The sequence below is a fragment of the Musa acuminata genome, chromosome BXJ1-1 (genome assembly GCF_036884655.1).
Source record: "Musa acuminata AAA Group cultivar baxijiao chromosome BXJ1-1, Cavendish_Baxijiao_AAA, whole genome shotgun sequence".
NCBI classification, from domain to species: domain Eukaryota; kingdom Viridiplantae; phylum Streptophyta; class Magnoliopsida; order Zingiberales; family Musaceae; genus Musa; species Musa acuminata.
In genome coordinates, this window is record NC_088327.1 from 22551946 (window position 1) to 22574381 (window position 22436).

The 22436-nt window shown below is 41.2% G+C and overlaps 1 protein-coding gene across 4 annotated transcripts in view; it reads left to right on the forward strand.

Moving 5' to 3' along the window:
• Nucleotides 1-8589, forward strand: part of LOC103972804 (uncharacterized) — a 33774-nt gene extending 25185 nt beyond the window's left edge. For 2 of the 4 annotated variants that reach the window (XM_009387167.3, XM_065189440.1), the window contains 4 exons: nt 10-2310; nt 2401-2473; nt 7772-7917; nt 8038-8589. In XM_009387167.3, coding sequence (XP_009385442.2) covers nt 10-2310; nt 2401-2473; nt 7772-7917; nt 8038-8348 — 2831 coding nt within the window. In that variant the 3' untranslated portion in view covers nt 8349-8589. Of the gene's footprint in view, nt 1-9; nt 2311-2400; nt 2474-7544; nt 7701-7771; nt 7918-8037 lie in introns of those variants that run through there. The other 2 variants (XR_001976425.2, XR_001976426.2) reach the window with 2 other exon arrangements.
• Nucleotides 8590-22436: the final 13847 nt, after the last annotated feature.

Below are 22436 nucleotides of genomic sequence, written 5' to 3' on the forward strand. Positions count from 1 at the left end.
TTTCTACAGTTGTATTGTACAAAGGTAGGTCCATGAGTGACATGGGGAAACAATCAGGAAAATTTGCTAATGACCACATTGCTCTATCAAGGTCCCCTAATAATCATCACTATATGGTGCCAGAGGCTGGAAATACTAGTTTTGCCAGTGAGCACATTCCAAGAGAGAATAATTTGGATCCTTTTGGATTATTGTGGTCTGAGCTAGAAGGAACTCAACAGAAGCTTCCCCTTTCATCAAATATTGCAGGGTCTTCTGAGAATTTGATTGGCAACTGTGATTCTTCAAGAAATTCCTTTCCATTTGGCCTCAATCAGACGCAGTTCAATTTGATCAGTGACTTCCCTATTGGCAACAATTCATTGTCCAAAAACTATAGAAGGAGCAATAGTTTAAATATAATTCCTGATATGTTTGATGCAAATAACATGTCACAGATTGAAGCTGAGTCAGGCCACTTTGGCTTAGAACAGCGCCTACTCTTCCAACAATTACAGATGAAAGAACTTCAGCAGCAATGTTTACTGGCCCATCAAAATGCTGAGTTCAGTGGTACACTTTTGGACCAGGTGCATGGACCTATGCACCAACATCACCATGTTCATCAACAACCTGTGGAGGATCTAGAGCGTATGTTGAAATTTCAGTTTGAGCAGCTGCGACATCTTGATATGTTGCAGCAGCAACATCAACTGCGTCAGCAACAGACACAACTGCATGAGCATCAGATTCAATTGTTACAACATCGTCTTCATCATGAACCGCAACCACAACAATCCCAGCAGCAGATGTATCTTGAACGTCTGCTGCATCGGCAATTACTTGAAGCTGGTTTTGGAACATCCAACATTGATCCTCATGGGATAAACATGTTTGATCAGGTTCGCTTTAGACAGCAGCTCTTGAAAGAGTCACAACAGTCTCACAACCTTTCACTGCATCATGACTCAGCTATAGATCAACATATCCAAGCAAACTTAGGGCTGAATATTCAACGGCAGAGTCATAATGGTTTATTGGATATTCTATCCCATTCCAGTCAGAGGCAGGTGCCTCCTATAGAACAACAATTTCTTTTAGGGCTTCAGCTGGACCAGCTTCAGGCACAACTGTCCCCTGCTTCTACCAAGCTGTCTGCAATGGAAGAAGAGAGACACATAGGGGGGGTTTGGTCAGTTGGTGAATCTGGTCAGTTTATCAGGACTGCACTTGGTCCACACCAGGATTTTTCTGCCAGATCTAGCCAATCAGAGTTTATGCAGGCAGCCAAGGGACCATTGTTTGAGCAGCGCAGTCATGTTCAACCAAACATTTTGTTTCATGAGAGAATGCAACGAGGGCCTTATGAACAAGGGTCACATCCTATTGACAGGCTACAAATGCATGCAGGTACTCCTGGTCCGAACTTGGAACTCATTAATGCCTTAGCACGAGTACAAGGACTGGATGCACATGAGCATCTTAATCATCTGCATACTTCTGGTGAGGTAGGACAGCTTCCTTCTAGTGTACACTCTCATCAGAATCAGATTGCTAATGATTTAACTGGTGCAAGCATGGATGTGAGTGAGAGGCACTGGTTTGAACCAAATAGGCAGCTCTCAGCTGATTTAATGGAATCCCATTTGAAGCACTTGCCAATAGAAGCAGAAAAGAAGAGGGGCATTAGCATAAGTCACTCTGTTAAGGACCCAAATGTATGGGCATCATTTGTAGGAAATGATGGAAGCTCAGGGCATGAATTGAGAGACTTGCTCCATCAAGAAATGCTTCTCCAATCTCAACAGCCACTAGGAGTATATAGCACTCCATCTTCCAATGAGCATGGGGACTCTTCTTGGCTCTATTCTCAGCATGGTCCAGAGCATTCCTTTAATCTTGACATGGATAGAGTGGGACTTAGTGGTTCTATGTCTGAGGGTTCTCTTTTTTCTGAAGTAAGACAGCCACGAAACAAGCAACTGATCAACAAAAATCTGGAAGGTAGTGCTAATGACATTGAGAGCAGTAGAAGGCCCAGTTTGAGATCTGGTTCTGCAACATTAATTGAACAGAAACATTTTCTTTCAGATACGGATTATATTGAAAGAGAGAAATTTGTGACTTCTTTGGGTGATGCTTCCTTGCAATCATTTGATTTCTACAATTTAAAGGAGGTGGAAAATAGGAAGATGCAGGGTCTAAAGGGCAGTTCCAGGACTCAATCAGCATTGAACATGCAGGACAGTGGGGTTATGCAAGCAATAGGTGGAGGTCATGAGGAGGTTAATGTTGACAAACTTTTTAGGCATGATTTATCTAGCAAGGCTGGTAATGTGATCTGGCAATGTTTTTATTCTTGAGTTAACTGCTTGTCCCCTTTGGCAATTTATGTAACTATGAACTTGATGTATTATGCAGCCAGAGGTTTGAGCTTCTACAATTATGAAACAGGGACTGATAACGCTCATATTGAAGGGCTGGGTAATAACATGTAAGGATATTCTTTCTGCTTTTGTGAAAAGAATAAGAATCGGATGAAATCTTTTTTCGTGCTTTGAAATCATGATATCTTGATACTGGTTTTCTTTTTCACTATCTTATTGGGTACTTTTTGTTTGCTTTTCTTCTTGATAATAATCCAACATCATTTGGATAATGAATGGTTTGTGCATGGTTTTTGTGCTGCATGAATTTACTTGAATTTAATTCATACACCATTTTTTTATCTTTTCTAGTAACCTATACTATATTTATGTGTATCTTCATATGCATGCACACATGGACTATTGTTCTTACCAGTGTTGATCATTGCGAAGGATGAAGCTACGACATTGAGGTCACTAGTTCAGGAGAATTTAAGTCATACACCTATACTATATTTATGTGCATCTTCATGGGCATGCACACATGGACTATTGTTCTTACCAAGGTTTTTAATTTCGTATTGTACTGGTGTCTCGAGCTTTGTTCGGTACGGTACAGTATGACGTACCGAGCGATACACCTTTTAAGAAGAAACCATCTCGCATTTCGAGATGGTTTCGAGAGACGGAAAGGGATTTCGAGAGATGAAAAGAGAATGCGAGAAGGTTTTGAGAGACGGAAAGGGGGTGATGGCAGAGTGGGTGAGGATGCGGCGGGTCGCCTCCATCCCCAACTCGAACTTATCCCTCGTGAGGCACTTCGCAATGCTCTCACCACAGTCGGATCTGGTGGGGATCTGGCCCAGGGAAAGCTCATCTGCTGCTGCCCTCAACAACTGAGGAAGAAGACCAAGATGACGACGGGAGCGAGAAGGGGAAGCAGCACTCCAACCTAGGCCAGTACCCCTTCCTTCGTCGTCGATCGTGACCTCCCTGACCACAGCAGCCACGATCCCTCCATCCCCTACTGCTCCCGATGGAGCGAGGACTTGCCCCCTACAGCAGCCTCATCTTCCTCATCGTCGTGCTCGTCCTTCTGTCCGCTACTGGGTGGTTCGTGTGCCGGTCAGCTGGCAGACCGGTATGTACCGCCCGTGTCAGATGGTATGGTACGGTATTCAAATCCGTGGTTACTAGTGTTGATCATTGCAAAGGATGAAGCTATGGCATTGAGGTCACTAGTTCGGGAGGATCCTTTAGTTCTTTAACAAGAATGTCTTTACTAACTATCAACTCTTTTGTTTATATTCATATTTTTGATCAACTTTCTTCAGGAACTTTGTTGCCACTTTGAAGTCCCGAGACAAATTTGGGATGGGTTGGATTCAGGTCCACTACCATTTATAGGATTCTAGTTCATCTCTCTATTTGTTTGTGTATGGGGAGCTGAGCTTGAACAAGCAAAAAGCTGTTTGAACTTGTCTCAGTTGAAAAGAAAGACATGGGATTTGATCAAGATTGAAGTCGTCCAAATTCCAAGGTGGTCACTGGTGGTAACCCCTTGAATGTAGGTTGAAGGTCTCGGCACAGAGGTGGGTGCTTAAGAAAAATTATTATAAAATAATATTAATGCATATATGCATCTTAAAATATACAAATATTTTTAATGTAAGTCCTTTGAAAGCGTTTATGTTAGACAGACCTCCCTGCATTAAATTTTCAGTGGAGATCACATAGGACAGTAATTAAGATCTGTTGTTTCATATTGGACATTTTATCATAATCCTAAGACAGGTTTTGACTGACGATTATACTAGAATTGCCCACATAAATAAAAACAGAAGAAAAAGAGCATATTAAAACAATTAAGATCCAGTGACATGCATCATGTATGGAAACATAAGCATAATACTGAGGATGTAGTGAATCAATATTCATTGTGATTATTAATTTTTGCTTTTAGTTTGACCAGCTACCTTTATTTCTCTTTCTTTGTACCTTCTCTCTATATTCCTTCTTAGTTTTCTCTTCTATTCCTTGTTTGTTAGTAGAAAGTTCTTTCCTTCTTGCTATTACTATCATTATTGCCCTCCACAATTTGATTTCCTCCTAACTATAGGCATCCTCTTCCTCTTTCCTCGGTATGGTAATGTATACTTGTTGATTGCTATTGCTTTTAAGCCTAGAATGCCTTTGAAATACTATCATTTGTTGCATTTTGAAAAGAAGATGCCATGCAATTTGAAACTGAATCAGTAAATAAAAAGGATGTCTGAAGAGTTCATGATACGAAGATGTATTCTTGAATTGGAGGATCTTGAGAAAGGCCTCAGGATGAGAAACCATGTTCAATTTACCTGGAAAGCACTCTCACGCCTTTGAATCATTTTTATATTCATTTGAATGTCTTTATGAATGAGATGGTAGGCTAAAGCATGTGATTGCATAATTTCATTGTTAAAAAAAGGGGTGTAGAACTCACGTGGACTAAGGTAGCTTGGAAGCCTTTTAGATTTGCACATTAGATCAGTTGAGATTGGATGACCTCTTAATTTCTAACCAATTTCCTAATCAATGACTAGCTGATTTGTTTAAGCACATGCTAAAATATTGTGAGGATTAAAGTGTAGTTAGTTTATCTATGGGCTTTATTATCATTATCCCGTCACCATATAACTTTCAAATTCATTCAGTTCTATTCACTTCACACCTTCTGCCGATGCCTTAATTTTTGAGGATATCAAATTATCAATAGGATACTAACAAGAAGTTATTTGTGAATCTCAGTATCAATAAGCTAAAGGCTTCTTTTCCGATTTTCTATAGTCCTACTCAGACAATTTCTATTTCCTTAATTTTCCTTGTAATAGCAGCCTTGTTGTTGCTTCATCAAAGTCGGCAGATGCAGCAACTGTTGCTATGTGGTTCGGCCACTGGTGTTGTTGCAGTTGTAAAAGCCTATTTACGTTGGTGACAGTTGTTGCTACTATTGCAATAATAACGTTGGCTGCTGTGACTAGATGCCCATGATTGTGCGGCTGCCAGCTAGGTGATCACCTTCTGCAGTTGATAGTATCTAGACTTGCTGCCTGATGCCTAATATATATTAGAAATATTACATGATTTTATGACATGTTACATTAGGAATTATCATCTATTCTCTCCATTTTCTTTGTTCTAGGCAGTGCTAGCAGGTATCATGTTTCAGTATATGATCCATGTCAGTCTGTTTGTGAACCGGTATTGGCACCAGACCAAGATTTTACATCTTGGTTTTGATGTACCATTACAATTTGCCAAAAATTTATGATATGAAATGACCTACGAAATAAATGGATTAGGAAAGAACAGTGATAGAAGAGACTTCATGAGAAAACATACTCAAGAGGCAGGTTATTGAGGACCAACTAATGTTTCACAAATGCAATGTAGGACTGGGAGAAAATATCGGCAAGCTATCGAGGGTAACTCATTCTTTTGGATATAATGATCCATTGGTCACTTGGATTGTGGTGATTCTGGTGAAGGAGAAGAGGAGAAACTGTTACATGATAGAGAAATCCCTTGGCTAGAGGTGAATCTTACTGCCTTTTAGACATGTGCGATGACAACAACGTCAAAGCAACAAGCTCTAACTATTTGGGATCAGTGTTTTCAAAGGATGCTTCGGCGCTCGCTTAGGTGCTCGGGCGAGGCGAGGCCTGAACATCTTGCAGAAACCGTAGGCGCAATGCTTCAACTAAGCGCTACTCGGACACTTGCTCGAGCCTAGGTGCCAGGTGCGGGCGAGCACCCGAGCCAAATTTGGTTGGGTTCAAACTTTGGTTTGATTGGACTTATAAGTTAGTTCAATCAAACCAACTAACATAGTTACTCTAACACCGTCCAACCCCCTCCCTTGCCCGACCCAATAACAGAAAACAAGGTGAAATGAAACCCGCCATCGTTGGCAACCTCGTCCAATCACATTTGCTCGTACAACTTGACTATTGTCGTTGTAGCTCGTCCGCCACTGCAGTTTGTCTAAACCCTAAACCTCGTCCGCCCTATACCTGTGTCTGATGTTGTAGTAGCTTTGTCCGCAATCGACGGTCACCTCTTCCATCTCGTTTGTTTGCTGCCTTCGCACACTCCGTCGTCAACAATGTCATCTGTTGCCTTCGTTCGCCACTGCAGCTTCGTTCGTTTGTAGCTGCAGTTTCATTTGCCACCCTCTGCTTCCCCCACCTTCCTGTTAATTAAATTGCAAACGGATGAGCAGCAACTCGTTTGGTGCAGTTTAAATATATTTGTTGTATCTACAACACCATGGGCAATATGCACGTTGATTTATACATGAAACTGCCTTAGCTTTTACTTGATGACATCTTAGCGCAGCAAAACATTCTTGGTTAGCAAGATGTTTTTGGTCTAACAGAGGCCTCCATAAACCTGTTTAGTATATTTCTATTTAGTTGCATATTATTTTAATTATACTATTTGGGAGTGCCTCAAGCGTTTTGGGACTAGGCACTTTTAAAAATATTGATTGAGATATATAAAAACTCTAAGTCAAGTTAAGAGTATTTAAATCTTTATTTATAGTTTCTATTAAATATTTTTTTGGTCTTCCTCAACCTCTCATCATACTACTAACAGTAATAATTTCACCTCTTATCATTACCACCTCCGTCGGTCTCTGAGCACATGTTTGCACCATCTTCAACATCCTTATTTCAGTAATATAAATCATTTGTATGTTGTTTCTTAATTATCTAACACTTAGATCAATAAAGTATTGCTGGTCTAACAACTGCTTTATAAAATTTTTTTTTAATCTGAAAGGTACCTGGTGATCACATAAGATTCTTGATGCCTTTCATCAATATAACCATCCCGTTTTATATATGAATAAAAGTTTCATCAATCTCTCAATTTTGTTGAATAATTGACTCATCCTTATTGGATATGTGCTGTCATAAAATCACTAGGCTACTTATTCTGGGTGGATTATTGAAAGTTCCATAGTATGGGTGGAAATAGGTGAAGGATTGATGAGACTAAGGAGATGTGGAGAGCATTGATCATGACATAGCTTATTTCTAAAATATATAATGATGATGGATTAGACCATTTTTCATTCTTGTTCTATTGAACATATATTGCTGTTCTGGAAGTTATTTGTTTTGTAAATTTTCTTATTTTTCTTGTTGTGTTTAGGCTGAAATGCCAGTTTGATGATCTGATTAGACTAAGTTGATCCCATTCTCAAAGCTTAAGTACGATTCCAAATCATTCCTGAGTTTCAAGCATTGCTTGTTCCCGAGTATGGATTTTGGTGAGAAATCACATAGGGAAATATTCTTCTTTTACTAGGTTGGAATCCTTGAATGTCATTTTCACTGTTTCTCTTTCACAAATATGTTTATGCTCCTTTTGTTTTGCAGGATTTCTGGTGATATCTTGAAAGGAGATGACAATTCATTCTTAGCAGATACTTGTGATCCTCATTCTACCTCATCTATAGCAGGATCTGACCTGGCCTCAAAGCAATCTGCAAAGGCAAAGAATCCTACTAATGGATCTTCTGAGGGTATACTCAATTTCTTTTAACCTTTTCCAGTTCTATACTGATCATAGTACCTCTGAAGATTGTCCTTTTGTGTTGTAAATTGATTGAATTTTAAATGTCTTCAATAAAAATGAGGTGCAGGAGGATGTCTCAACTTTGGAGGTAATTCTACATCCCATGTCTCAGAGACATTGATGTCTAACAAGAAAGACTTGAGATTTCGTCGAACCTCTTCGAGCAGCGATGCAGATGTTGCAGAACCTTCATTCAGTGATATGCTGAAGAGTACCAAAAAGACCATGCCTGATCCCGAGTCTCTAGAAGTTGTCTCATCTGGTAAGAGTGCCAAAAAGAAAGGAAAGAAGGGCAGACAGATTGATCCGTCACTTCTTGGTTTCAAAGTCCATAGCAACCGCATATTGATGGGTGAGATCCAGCGGCCAGATGATTGAGTATTGCGCGTCTTCCGTAATCACTGTCTAATTGTTCCATTGCAAGGCTGTACAGGTCCTCGTACAGTTTTTTTAAATATTTTAGATAGTTCTTTTTTTTTTTTCACAACAGATCAGTTGTAAAGCGGGGTTCATATAGATGAAGACTCACACTGTACGTGGGGATGGAACAAGCGTGCAGATTTTGTATAGACCAACAAAATCAATGCAAATAGTTTCATGAATGCAGCTTCTTTTTTCATCTTTTAGCCATGGTATTTTGCTGGGTTCTGCTTGCATGTCAACTGACCTTTATTCCTGTAAGAAATTAATTGTAGCTCTCTTCTTAACAGGAAGTTACTTTCAATTAAGTCTGATCTTCTTAACATGCAGTCCACATATGATCTGTTGCATAGATGATTCAATTCTTGGCTTTCTTCTACTTCAACCATTGCTAGCCTTGGTTTTCATGTCTGCTGCCTTTTTCAGGTGGGTAATGAGAAGGTGCTGAAAGCTAAAAGCTAGTTGAATACCACTACAGATCCTGGTAATTCTTGTCAGTTGGTATACTTTTATCAATGTGTTTGGAGCCCAACCTGCAGATCTGACGGATGAATCCAGCAAGATGTTGACAGTTAAAAGATAGTTTTGGTCTCTTGTGGGCGAGGAAAGCTCAATAGGAGTTTGAATGTCGATCTAGCTAGTTTGTAATGAATATATATATTTAGAGTAGGTTTGTAAGTCATTTTTTTCTACACCAGGGTCAGTCATAAAAGAACTAGTTAAAAAGGCAATGCTATGTTTATATAACCATGCCTAGTTGACAGATTGTATCAAGTCCCAATTGATTAACAGCAATGATCATGCATTTATTCTCAATTGTTGGGTTTGTCTGTTTCCAATTTATAGGACCTCGATTGTTGTCGGCTGCGAATTGACCACTTATGGGAGATCTGGTTTACTAGGGATGCAGGGGACGAGGATTGGGCCGTAGAATGTTGGTCCAACCTTGGGAGATCTGGGAGTGGCCTGAAAACCAGTGAGGCTGGTTTCATGCTGAGAACCAGTGAGGCTGGCCATGCGTGAGAAGCGTGCGTGCGGAGGCCAGCATCTCTGGGTACACGAAGGAGCAATGGGAATATGGGAAAAGCCCAGTCACGAGCGAGAAGCCCGCGCACCTTATAAGGTCTGGAGGATTGATTTGGTGCTTCTTCGCTTGCAAGGAGAAGCATGCGCGCCCCCTACGTGGAGAAGCGCACGAGAACTTGTCACACGTACGTGGAGAAGCGCCTGCATGTAAGGAGCACACATCAAGGAGTAACGTGCTTCTCTGGTTAGTCTGATGTTGAGAATAAGCATTTCATTTCTACCGTATCTGCTGAGCGCTTCTGCGTGCGAAGCGTCGAGGAAAGAAAGGGTCCATATCAAAAGCTGGTCGAGCTAATCTGACGACATGTGCGCGTCAAGTTGGATGAGTGGGATGGTGGGTTGAGAGGCGTGCTTTCAGGACCACGACTTCACCTTTGAGATGGTGGATACGATGGGGCATGCCGCCACAGCTCGCGCTTCCGAGTAATCGAGGATAAAGCAGCAGGGGGGTCCATGTTAATTAATAATGGAACGTTTCATGCTAAGCCTCGAGCAAGTACGTACATAACTACGGATATTGTTGATCACTGATTATATACGATCTAGTATAGTTTGAGTCAAATTTCAATTTAATTTAATTGGAGTTTCAGTCAAATTTTAATTTGATCCCGATCAAACCAAACAAAGATCAAATTCAATCTCAAGCAGCTCAAAGACCGGATTTAAGTATAGATCAACTCCAAAGTCCTGAAAGCATTACGACTCCAAGTCTTAATATAATTAGGACTTCACCTCTTTCTCAGCTATAAAAGGAGGAGGAGAACTTCATCTAAAGTATCTCAAATCAATCTAAGTCGTGCTTTCTCTCAAGAAGCCAACCGATTCTAAGCTGAGAAAAAAAAAAGAAGAAAGAGAAAAGGAGGAGAATAGCAGCAATAGTCAAATAGGAGATAAAAAGGAAGAAAGCCTTCTGATGCATACTGATGTTCCAGTATATACCGTATTAATGTACTCATACACCAGTATGTATCATACGTAAAAACATCCAAGTTAAATCTAGCTTACTACTAAAAATATTTTGAAATGCTTAAAGCATGTATATTTGCTCGTCCACGATGAGCATATTCCATGTGGGTATGCAGTTAGATTTATGGTCGTTATTACATTTTTAAGGAATAATTTAAATGTTTTTAATTTTCCAGTCAACATCCAAGATAAAAAGACCATTTATTTTATCGTTTAGACAGAGATTAGAAGAATAGAAAGGTTCCATTTTTGCAATTATGCACGTTGGACTCAGTTTGATTAATAATCATGTGGATTGTCTGTTCAAGCATCTCCACTTACGTCTTCTGAAGTCTAAGTACAAGTTGGTCATGCAGCATGCCCATGCAACAGCAATTCTCTGCATTTTAGAGAGAGGTGAAAATTGTAAGTGATATTTGTGCTTCTTATATCTGGTGATATGTTGCATGTTGCCTTCAAAGCAGTGTGAAATGACAAAAATTGATTCAGGAACGACGACATCCTGAATCAAAAATTGATTCAGTAGCTCAGCTCAAAAGCAACATCGCTTGGCTCTGAAGTGACTTACAATAAATCCATGTCGTTCAAAATTAAGTAATGCTTACCGGCAAGGATACAATCCCGCAAGACACGGAGACATGGGGTCGGGAGGATGGCCGTGGAACAGATAAACCACTCGTTGGAAGTGTCGACGGATGCCAGTAAGCACAAGAGGAGTCGACTCCTTACGGAAGGTATAAAAATCATCTCCAGGTATATGCTTGGGGACAAGATTCACAATCTACAAAAATAGACTTAAGCTTCGAAGGGGTCAAGTTGGAACTCCTCTCTCTGGCACTGACTTATTGTGCAGGGACTTAGGACCAGAAGCCCATTACGGATTTGTCGGAGAACACCTTAGGAGACGATGATCACGACTCTTTGTCCCTTCTCCATGAAGCCTTCCCTTTGAGTAACCATGCAAACGATCTTACACAATCGAGACCGAACCAAGCTATGCCCCTTCTCGAGTCACGACATAAAGATTCATAGCATTTTGACGCTAGAAGGAGGGCTCAAGATTTGCACCTCGGTGGAAACCAAGAGCTTATTGTTAGGATCGAGAGCACTAAGAGGGGGGGGGGGGGGGGGGGGGGGGGGGTGAATTAGTGCAGCGGAAATCTTTCAGCGATTAAAAACGAAAGCTGCGTTCGTTCGATAAAAACTATTTTGATGCAAAAGCCAATTCTAAGATTACTTATGATTAAGTGCAGTTTATGTCTAAACACAGTTTGCGTCTAAGCGCAATTTATGCAGTTTGTAGTTTGCGTCTAAATGCAGATTGCGTCTAAGCGCAGTTTGCATCTAAGCATAGTTTGCGTCAAAGCTCAGATTGCGTTTAAGCGCAGTTTGCGTCTAAGCGCAGTTTACGTCTAAACTCAGATTGCGTCTAAGCGCAGTTTGCGTCTAAGCGCAGTTTGCGTCTAAGCGCAGATTGCGTTTAAGCGCAGTTTGCGTCTAAATGCAGTTTTACGTCTAAACACAATTTTACGTCTAAACGTAGTTTTACGTCTAAACGCAGTTTGCGTCTAAACGTAGTTTTACGTCTAAACGTAGTTTTACGTTTAAAAGTAGTTTACGTCTAAAACACAGTTTTACGTCTAAACAGAATCAAGACGTAAACGTAAACTGCAAAGAAACTTGTTCGCAGAAATCAGTTTGCAGTTATAAACAGAATCAAGACGTAAACGTAAACTGCAAAGAAACTCGTTCGCAGAAATCAGTTTGCAGTTATAAATAGAATCAAGACGTAAACGTAAACCGCAATGTAGAGATCGTACGAAAACACCGATTTACGTCTGAATGCAGATTTGAAAAGATCAGCACTTAGAAACTTGTTCGTAAAGGCGCAGAGAGCAGTAGCTATGTAGGAGGTTTGCAGTAATGATAAAGTGCTCAAAATAAACGCAAACCAGAGATTTAGAGTGGTTCGGTCAGTCTTGACCTACTCCACTTTTGGCTTCCTCCACCGACGAGGTCACCGACGTCAACTAGAAGCCTTCCTTCAATAGGCGAAGGCCAACTACCCTCTTACAGATTCACTCCTTTTGACGGGCTTAGGAGACAACCCTTACAGAAGTTTTCTCTCCTCTCTTTACAACTCAAACTTGAAGAATAGAAAGAGGAGAACTAGCAGTTTTGAGCTCTAAGAAACACAGAAAGATAGCAAGATTTCGAGTGTGTGTTCTATGCTTTCAGTGCTGAATGGGTGGGGTATTTATAGGCCCCAACCCAATTCAAATTTGGAGCTCAAAACGATCAAATCCCGGAATTCCGGGATCAGGCGGTTGCACCTCCTGACTGGAGAGGTTGCACCGCCTGGCAGAGCTCGAAGACTGAGCCCAGGTGGTGCCACCTCTTGACTGAGGCGGTTGCACCTCTCTGCTAGAGCTCGAAGACCGAGCTCAGGCGGTGCCACCTCTCTGTCAGGGAGGTTGCACCGCCCAGTCTAGCTCGAAGATTGAGCTCAAGCGGTGCCACCTCTCTGTCAGGGAGGTTGCACCGCCCAGTCTAGCTCGAAGACTGAGCTCAGGCGGTGCCACCTCCTGGCTGGGGAGGTTGCACCGCCCAGTCTCGCTGGGAGGCTTAGCCCAGGCGGTGCCACCTCCTGGCCTAGGCGGTTGCACCTCCTAGTGCAATCAGGGTCCGAATGGTTAGCTCCATTCGGCCCAAATTCAGTCTTTCAGGGGCCCAATTGCCCCAAGATTAAGCTAATGGGATCACCTCCCATTTTCCAACTTAATCAATGTGCTAACTACGATTAGATCTAAGACAATTTCTGCAGCTTTGTTTCGGTGCGTCAATCGCTTCTTCCGGCGAGTTTCCGGCGAACTTCCGTCGATCATCCGATGAACCCTCGGTGATGCTCCTGCGGACTTCCGGCAAACTCCTGGACTTTGCGACGATCCACTTGGCGAGTTCCGACGAGCTTCGCTTGGCAAGCTTCTGGACTTCTCGGATCTGTTCTCGCAGAACCTCCGACGACCGTCCGAACTTCCGTCGAACTCTCGAACTCCCAACGTGATCATGAACTTGACTTCGGTGCAACTCCTGCTGCTTGTCTATCTTTCATCGTAGTTAATCCTGCACACTCAAAACAAAAACTTCGATCGAGACAATTAATCCTGAGCAATTAACCAAGTTGTCCGGCATGTCATTGGTCCCTCGACGCTTCGTCCGATTCTTCGGCGCATCGTCCTTTCCTACAGCCTATTGCCCAATTGGCCAGTTGACTCCGCAACTCCAATATCCTTGGCACAATACCCGCTCTTCTTGGCCCGATGCCCGAGTCCACGGCCCGAAGCCTTCTGTCGATACGTCGACCGATCCACCGGCCCGACGTCCAATCTTCTAACATGTTCCTCCGGCACAACATGATTTTCCTGCTCTAATTGTCTCATCCTGATCAAAGCATCCTGCGTCACTCAAAACGCAGATTAAATCATAAACATATATCAAGTAGTTTCATCATCAAAATACGAGATTCAACAATCTCCCCCTTTTTGATGATGACAACCACTTGATGACGGAGTTAAACTTAACTCCTGGAGTTTAAACAAACTCCCCCTATCAATATGCCATATTGATAGAAACTCTTAGATTCAAAAATCTAAGCAACATGTCATCATAAACGGAGTTAGCCTTACCTCCCAAAGTTTAAACAAACTCCCCCTATCAATATGCCATATTGATAGAACCTTGAATTCAAACTGAATTCAAGTCATTGCAATATTCATCATGAATATTTGCAACACATCAACATGAACATATGCATAAACTTATGCATCACATGTCATGTCATCAACATACTTTCATCAACATACTTCTCCCCCTTTGTCATCAACAAAAAGGAGAAGTACCACAATCAAGTGTTTGTGATATTGGTTCAACTCATTGCATGAAAAACATAATATCTATTGTTACCATCATGCAAGTTTGCTATCATCAAATGGTAAGATATCAACATGTAAAATTGCGATTCAATTTCTTGATATCTTCACATGATATGACATTCATAGCACCTATTCATATGAATGCTGCTTTTGATATCTCATCATAATATGGCATTCATAACATCTATTCATATTCTTCAAATATGGCACTCATAGTATCAATTTATATATTTCTCCCCCTTTGTCATCAACAACAAGGAGACCGATATAAGCAAATTTTAAATATAAGTGCGATGCCATAAGTTGGTATGTCATTTTCCAACAGTGAGTGATAGGATACCAATTATGCAAACATCTCGAGGAAAACATGACATGGAGATAGCTTTTATTGCTTCTTCCTTTTTATTTGTTATCTTTTTACATGAAGGAGGAAAGCCATATATGAAGTTCAAATTGATAAGATATTAAAGCACACTTCATTTTTGCAAGGATTAAGATATGTAAGTGAGTCAAATCCTTGTATGTAAAAATATCTTCCTTTTATAAGAGGGAATCATCAAATATGTTTCTCGAAAAATATTTTTCACATGATAAGTGCATTTGCTAGATGATTCCATATGTCAAAAATCAATGATGTGAATTAAACTTGATATGACATATGCTTGTTAAATTCGGAAGAGGATAATGTATCAAGAAAATCCAATTGTTAGGATCAAGAAAATCCGAAAATGAAATTTGACACTCTCATACATTCAGACAGGGTTTTACTAGAGATATTCAATTACAATCATGAAGATAAAACATGCTTATTATCATGGAAATTTTTGTATTCAAGCACATAATTTCCAACATGTAATCATGGCAAGTAATTGTGTAAAATCATTATGGCAATCAAGTGATTTGATCATTTAATAAAAAAAAAAGTCCGAAAAATAATTTTAACACATTTAATCATTCGGACATATTTTTGCCATAGTTTTTCAAATATAATCATGAAGATAAGGCAAGCTCATCATCATGGTAGTATGATAGCAAGTTTACCATATACAAGCTAGCAAAAAATTTCTACATTTTAAGGCCCGCAAGCTAGCAATTTTGAGATGTTCAAGAAAGCAACTCTTGCTTCTTGAAATATAAGTTTTGCTAGATGTGCAAGTTAACTTTTTGCTTCTTGAGATAGGCAAGATAGCATTCCTTGGTGATGTTCAATATAGCTAAGTTCTACATCATGCATGCTAGTGAATTTTATAACATTTTAGAACATGCATAATCACCAAAGCATCATAAATTTTAATGATGTGCGAAATTATAAATTTTGCATGATTGCATTTGTGTGTCTTGAGATTTGCAAGATAGCACTTCTTGGTGATGTTCAAGATAGCAATTTCTTCTCTTTTGAGAAGTGCAATTTTTGCTTTCTTCTTGAATTGTGCAAGCTAGCTATCTCCCCTTTTGTCATTGTCAAAAAGAAGGGAAAAACCCTTTACATCAATTTTTAAATCATGACAAAGGTTAGTATTAATCTCATTTGTGCATCATTATATTTTCAAATTAAAACATGCACATTTTCAAAACATATAAACTCATTATTATATGCATGATTCCAACTCATCATTCATATTATTTCAATCATTGTTTCACTCATCACTATAGCTTATCATGCATAATATGTAAAACCATCTAACATGATATAAACATTTATTTATTTAATTTTTTAAGCATTCATGATACATCATACATTATCATAATAAAAAGCATATGCATCATTCCAAATCATAAATATTTCAAATCATCATGGTATTAATTTGTCACATTGCATCCTACCATGCATGATCGAAACTTCTCATTTGCATACATCAATATAAATTCATGAATATCTCATGCATTCATATTATCACTTGAGGAATATTGAAAAGAAATAATTGGGTGATGAGATAAATATTTCATGAGGGAGGTTGCACCGCCCAGTCTAGCTCGAAGACTGAGCTCAGGCGGTGCCACCTCCTGGCTGGGGAGGTTGCACCGCCCAGTCTCGCTGGGAGGCTTAGCCCAGGCGGTGCCACCTCCTGGCCTAGGCGGTTGCACCTCCTGGTGCAATCAGGGTCCGAATGGTTAGCTCCATTCGGCCCAAATTCAGTCTTTCAGGGGCCCAATTGCCCCAAGATTAAGCTAATGGGATCACCTCCCATTTTCCAACTTAATCAATGTGCTAACTACGATTAGATCTAAGACAATTTCTGCAGCTTTGTTTCGGTGCGTCAATCGCTTCTTCCGGCGAGTTTTCGGCGAACTTCCGTCGATCATCCGATGAACCCTCGGTGATGCTCCTGCGGACTTCCGGCAAACTCCTGGACTTTGCGACGATCCACTTGGCGAGTTCCGACGAGCTTCGCTTGGCAAGCTTCTGGACTTCTCGGATCTGTTCTCGCAGAACCTCCGACGACCGTCCGAACTTCCGTCGAACTCTCGAACTCCCAACGTGATCATGAACTTGACTTCGGCGCAACTCCTGCTGCTTGTCTATCTTTCATCGTAGTTAATCCTGCACACTCAAAACAAAAACTTCGATCGAGACAATTAATCCTGAGCAATTAACCAAGTTGTCCGGCATGTCATTGGTCCCTCGACGCTTCGTCCGATTCTTCGGCGCATCGTCCTTTCCTGCAGCTTATTGCCCAATCGGCCAGTTGACTCCGCAACTCCGATATCCTTGGCGCAATACCCGCTCTTCTTGGCCCGATGCCCGAGTCCACGGCCCGAAGCCTTCTGTCGATATGTCGACCGATCCACCGGCCCGACGTCCAATCTTCTGACATGTTCCTCCGGCACAACATGATTTTCCTGCTCTAATTGTCTCATCCTGATCAAAGCATCCTGCGTCACTCAAAACGCAGATTAAATCATAAACATATATCAAGTAGTTTCATCATCAAAATACGAGATTCAACACTTATAAGTCTGCCAGGACTCCCTTACCCCACAAAGATACCTTTTGGAGCTCATGAGCTTCGAAAGGATAAAATTGTACAGGTATGCCCATCACCTAAAGCGAATAATTCCTCATGAGCCTATGAGCCGCTGGTCTGGATTGATGTTTGCTTGTATAGTTGGAGCCATAGGAAGACCCAATCTTCTACTGAAAATTGCATTTTGTCTTTGTCTTGTAGTTCCCTGTCTACTTGTTTTACTTTAGAGGTGCCCAACACATATTTTGGGATCATAAGGGGAGGTCGACCATACATAGCCTCATAGGGAGTATATTTTGTGGATGAATGATAAGTTATATTATACCACCACTCAGCCCAAGGAAGCCACTTTGTCCACTCTTTTGGCCGATCACTAGTGAAGCATTTGAGGTATGTCTCCATGCATATGTTCACCACTTAAGTCTGGCCATCGGTTTGTGGGTGATATGTCGCACTCATTTTCAATTTAGTACCCTGCATATGGAAGAACTCTGTCCAAAATGTTAGGATCAATAGTACTAAGAGGGGGGGGGGGGGGGGGGGGGGGGGGGGCGGGGTTGAATTAGTGCAGCGGAAAACTTTCGCCTATTTAAAATGACGTTCGTACGATAAAAACGATTTCGGTAAGAAAACCGATTCGAAAATCACTTTAACTTGTGATCAAGTGAGATGCCGTTAAAGTAAAAATATAGAGGCAGTTTGCAGTTAAGATAGAGAACATAATGTAATTACAAACTGAAATACGACGTTCATACGATAAAAGCGATTTCAGTATGAAAGTCGATTCGGAAGTTGCTTTAACTTCGATTAGGTGAAGTGTAGTTAAAGTAAAGCTATGGAGGCAGTTTGCAGTTAAGCTAGAGAATAGAAAGTAAATGCAAACCGAGATTTTAGAGTGGTTTGGTCAATCTTGACCTACATCCACTTTTGGCTTCCTCCTCCGATGAGGTCACCGACGTCCACTGGAGGCCTTCCTTCAATAGGCGAAGGCCAACCACCCTTTTACAGTTTCACTCCTTTTGACGGGCTTACGAGACAACCCTTATAGAATTTTTTCTCCTCTCTTGAAAGATCAAAACTTGGAAGAAAATAGGGAGGAGAACTTCTAAACTTTACAACACTTTTGAGCTCTAAAATCATAGAGTAAGATCAAGCTTTCGGTGCCCTTTCATGCAGGAAAGGGTGGGGTATTTATAGGCCCCAAACTGGTTTGAATTTGGAGCTCAAAAATGTCATTTCTTGGATTTCTGGGGTCCTAGCGATACTACCTCCTGACTGGGGCGGTACAACCGCCTAGCAGCTCGGAGATTGAGCCTTTGGGCGGTGCCACCGCCTGACTAGGGCGGTTGCACCGCTTGGCAGAGCTCAGAGACCGAGCTCAAGCGGTTGCATCGCTTAGCAAAGCTCGGAGATCGAGCTTAGGCGGTTCCACCGCCTGTCAGGGGTGGTTGCACCGCCCAGCTTTCCTGTGAGACTATCTCCTGGGCGGTGCCACCGCCTAGCAGGAATTCTGGTCCGAATGGGTTGATCCATTCGGCCCAATTTGGGTCTGTCAAGGGCCCAATTGCCCCCAAATTAAGTTAATGGGATCACCTCCCATTTTAAACTTAATCTACATGCTAACTATAATATTTCTTAAGACATTTATTGTAACTTGCTCCGGTGCGTCAATCGCTTCTTTCGACGAGCTTTCGGCGAACATCCGACGAACCTTCGGCGATGCTCCGGTGGACTTTCGGCAAACTCCTGGACTTGCGACAATCCACTTGGCGAGTTCCGACGAGCTTCTTTGGCAAGCTCCTGGACTTCTTGGATTTGTTCCCGCAGAACCTTCGACGACCGTCCAGACTTCCGTCGAACTCTCAAACTCCCAACGTGATCATAATCTTGACTCCGGTGCAACTCCTGCTGCATGTCTTACTTCCATTGTAGTTAATCCTGCATATGTAAAACAAAACTTCGATCGAGACAATTAATCCTAAGCAATTAACCAAGTTGTCCGACATGTCATTGGTCCCTCGACGCTTCGTCCGATTCTTCGGCGCATCGTCCTCTCCTGTGGCCTATTGCCCAATCGGCTAGTTAACTCCGCAACTTCGATATCCTTGGCACAATACCCGCTCTTCTTGGTCCGATGCCCGAGTCCACGGCCGGAAGCCTTCTGTCGATACGTCGACCAATCCACTAGCTCGACGTCCAATCTATTGACATGTTCCTCTGGCATAACATAATTTTTCCTGCTTTAATTGTCTCATCCTGATCGAAGTATCCTACGTCACTCAAATCGTAGATTAAATCATAAACATATATCAAGTGGTTTCATCATCAAAATATGAGATTCAACAATAAGAGGGAGGGAGGAGGAGAAAAGCAGATCGATGCGCTATAGAGGAGGCTGCAACGATGAACTACAGAGGAGGTTGCAGCGATACTACAGAGGAGGCTACAACAATGCAGCGATACACTATAGAGGAAGTTGCAACGATGCAGCGATTGGCGAGGAAGTTGCAGAGGAGGCTGTAGCGATGCACTACAGAGGAGTCTGCTGCGATGGGCGAGGAAGCTGCAGCGATGAGCAAGAAATCTGCAGTGATTAGGTTAAAAGAAAAAAAAATCTGCAGCAGTTACAGTTGCAGAGAAATTGCTGCGGCAGAGGGAAGTGGCTGCAGATGGAAGCTATAAAAACTGCAATCGTCCCTGTTGCCGCAGGAAGGCAGTGATAGCTGTGGCGGTAAGGATGGCGGTAGCAGCACTTCTCGCTCGAGTGAGATGTGAGAACGAGGAGGAAAGGTCACTGGCCGGGGAGCAGTTGCGAGGACGGCGGCCACCACGGTAGTGTAGGCGAGGTTCTTGTGAGGGTAGGAGGTGGTCAAGTAGTCTCCGGCTCCGGAATAGGAAGCAACGACACTGGAGGAGAGGTAAGCAGCAGCACTGCCCTTTCCAACTGAACAGAAAAGAGGAGCAGTAGAAGGCTTCGACAGAGCTACCTACATCCGCAAGGAAGAAAGCTCTGATACCATGTTAAAATTTAAATGAAGAAGATAAAAAGATAGAAATTGTAGAAGAACCTATGAAATGTATAAGATGTAATTGCCTAATTCATTTTGATAGTGAGCTCTTGATAGCTATTTATACACACTCAGTAGGGAGGTTATACATATTCAGCATGGAGGATTTTTCTCAATTGCTTAGAGATTTCCTCAATTGCCTTGAGAAAATCTTATCTGCTTATCAGTAGCAAGATCATACAAACTGTGCTATGCAGTTGGAATTCTGCAGTGCATCTTTCGTCGTAGAGATGAAAACTTTGCAATAAAAAGTTTATGCAGTAATATAGGAACAATTTTTTTGGATTTTTGAATAAGGATAACTAAATTGCAATAGTAGTATAGTAGGAAACCAGAACCTATTGTAATTCACAGGGAGATCAAAGGATGATCCGCGGTGGTGGAGATGACGACGGAATTCGACGATGATTTTTTAAGCAATTATGAGAATTGCTTTGGGCGGTTGTAGAGGGCTGATGGATGGCTATGGAAGGGCAACGAGATGTCAAGAAAGCTGCTTTAATACCAAGTATTAGAACCCTTACGGATTCTAAGCTTGGGGTTGATCTCTTTAGGGGGTCGATCTCCTTGGAACTCTATAAGGGTTCCTTCCTCCAAGTTGCTACTCAAAGGTTGCTAAAAGGATTTATCTATTTCTTATTAAAAAAGGATGAATACATGACTATTTATAGGGCTTCTAAACCCCAACTCCTAATAGGACCCCTACTCAAGACTCCTAATCAATTAGGACTCCTACTCAAAGCTCATAATAGGACTCATACTCAAGACTCCAACTCCTAATGCTTATCTAAGAAGCAACCTCCAAACTAATCCTATCCTTAGTCGGCCTCTTTCTCTCTTTAATAAGGGTCAGCTAGGTTAGTTTTATATAAATACCCCTGTCAATAAAACTTAATTAGGACTCTCCTGATTAGAGTCCTAACAAATTGGTTATCTGCTTGTACTGCTTGAATTCACATGGTGGCTTGATGTTATCATAAGCTAGGATCTCACCTTCAGGTTGAGTTGATTGGATGGTTTATGGTGATTGTCATATGTCATAGAAACATTCATCTGGAGCTGTCGATTTGTGTTAAGAGTCCCATTGGCAATTTTGCCTATCATGATATCTCTTTAAAAGACTTCTTTCGTGAAATGATGTGAGGGTTATCCTCGGTTCCCATGGAGCACTGAAAAGGTTTTTCCTCTCTATTTCAGCCTCCATAGCACACTAAAATAGTTATCATATCTGAAATACTGTCATATTATACTACTGTATCATATGTCATCATTCCCATTCTTTAGATTGCTATTTGTTAGAGTAAATTTTAAAATTTGAAACTAGAAGCTGTTTAGGATCTAAGCAAAATTCTTCTTCAAACTAGTCTAAGGTAGAACTCATCAAGTCAAACCTTCAAACACCATAAAAATTACATCAAATTTTATTTTTTATAATATCCCTTAGATATTAAGTTAAGTATTTAGTCAGAAAAGTTTAACTAATATTGTGTGTTAGATATTCTTGTGTAGCTTTTTTTATAGTTGTTGTCTTGGGAGGCTGTTCCATAACAAGTATGGTAATTGAAACATAAGAATTTATTATAATTGTACTTCACTATTGTTGAGTTGTTATATCCATCTATTACACTAGTTAAAATCACTATCAACTAGTGTTGGACTATTATGTCAATTCTGTTGAATTTCAGATTTTGATGATGAAATTAATTGATAAAGTTATGATTTAATGTGCGTTTGAGTGATGTGTTTGAGTGATGTAGAACTAACTTCGATCATGGAAAGATAAATCGATTAAAGTAGGAGAATTAAACATAGGGTCGGAGTGGAATATATCAGAAGATTGGACATCGGGCCGGAGGATTGGTCGAAGTGCCGAAAGAAGGACTTCATGCCATAAGTTTGAGCTTCGGGCTAGAAGAATCAGATATTGTACCAAGATCAGATGTTCCGGGAGTCAACATGTCAAAGGATCGGATAATACGTCGAAGGATCGGATAATACGTTGAAGGTTCGGACGAAGCGCCCGATGAA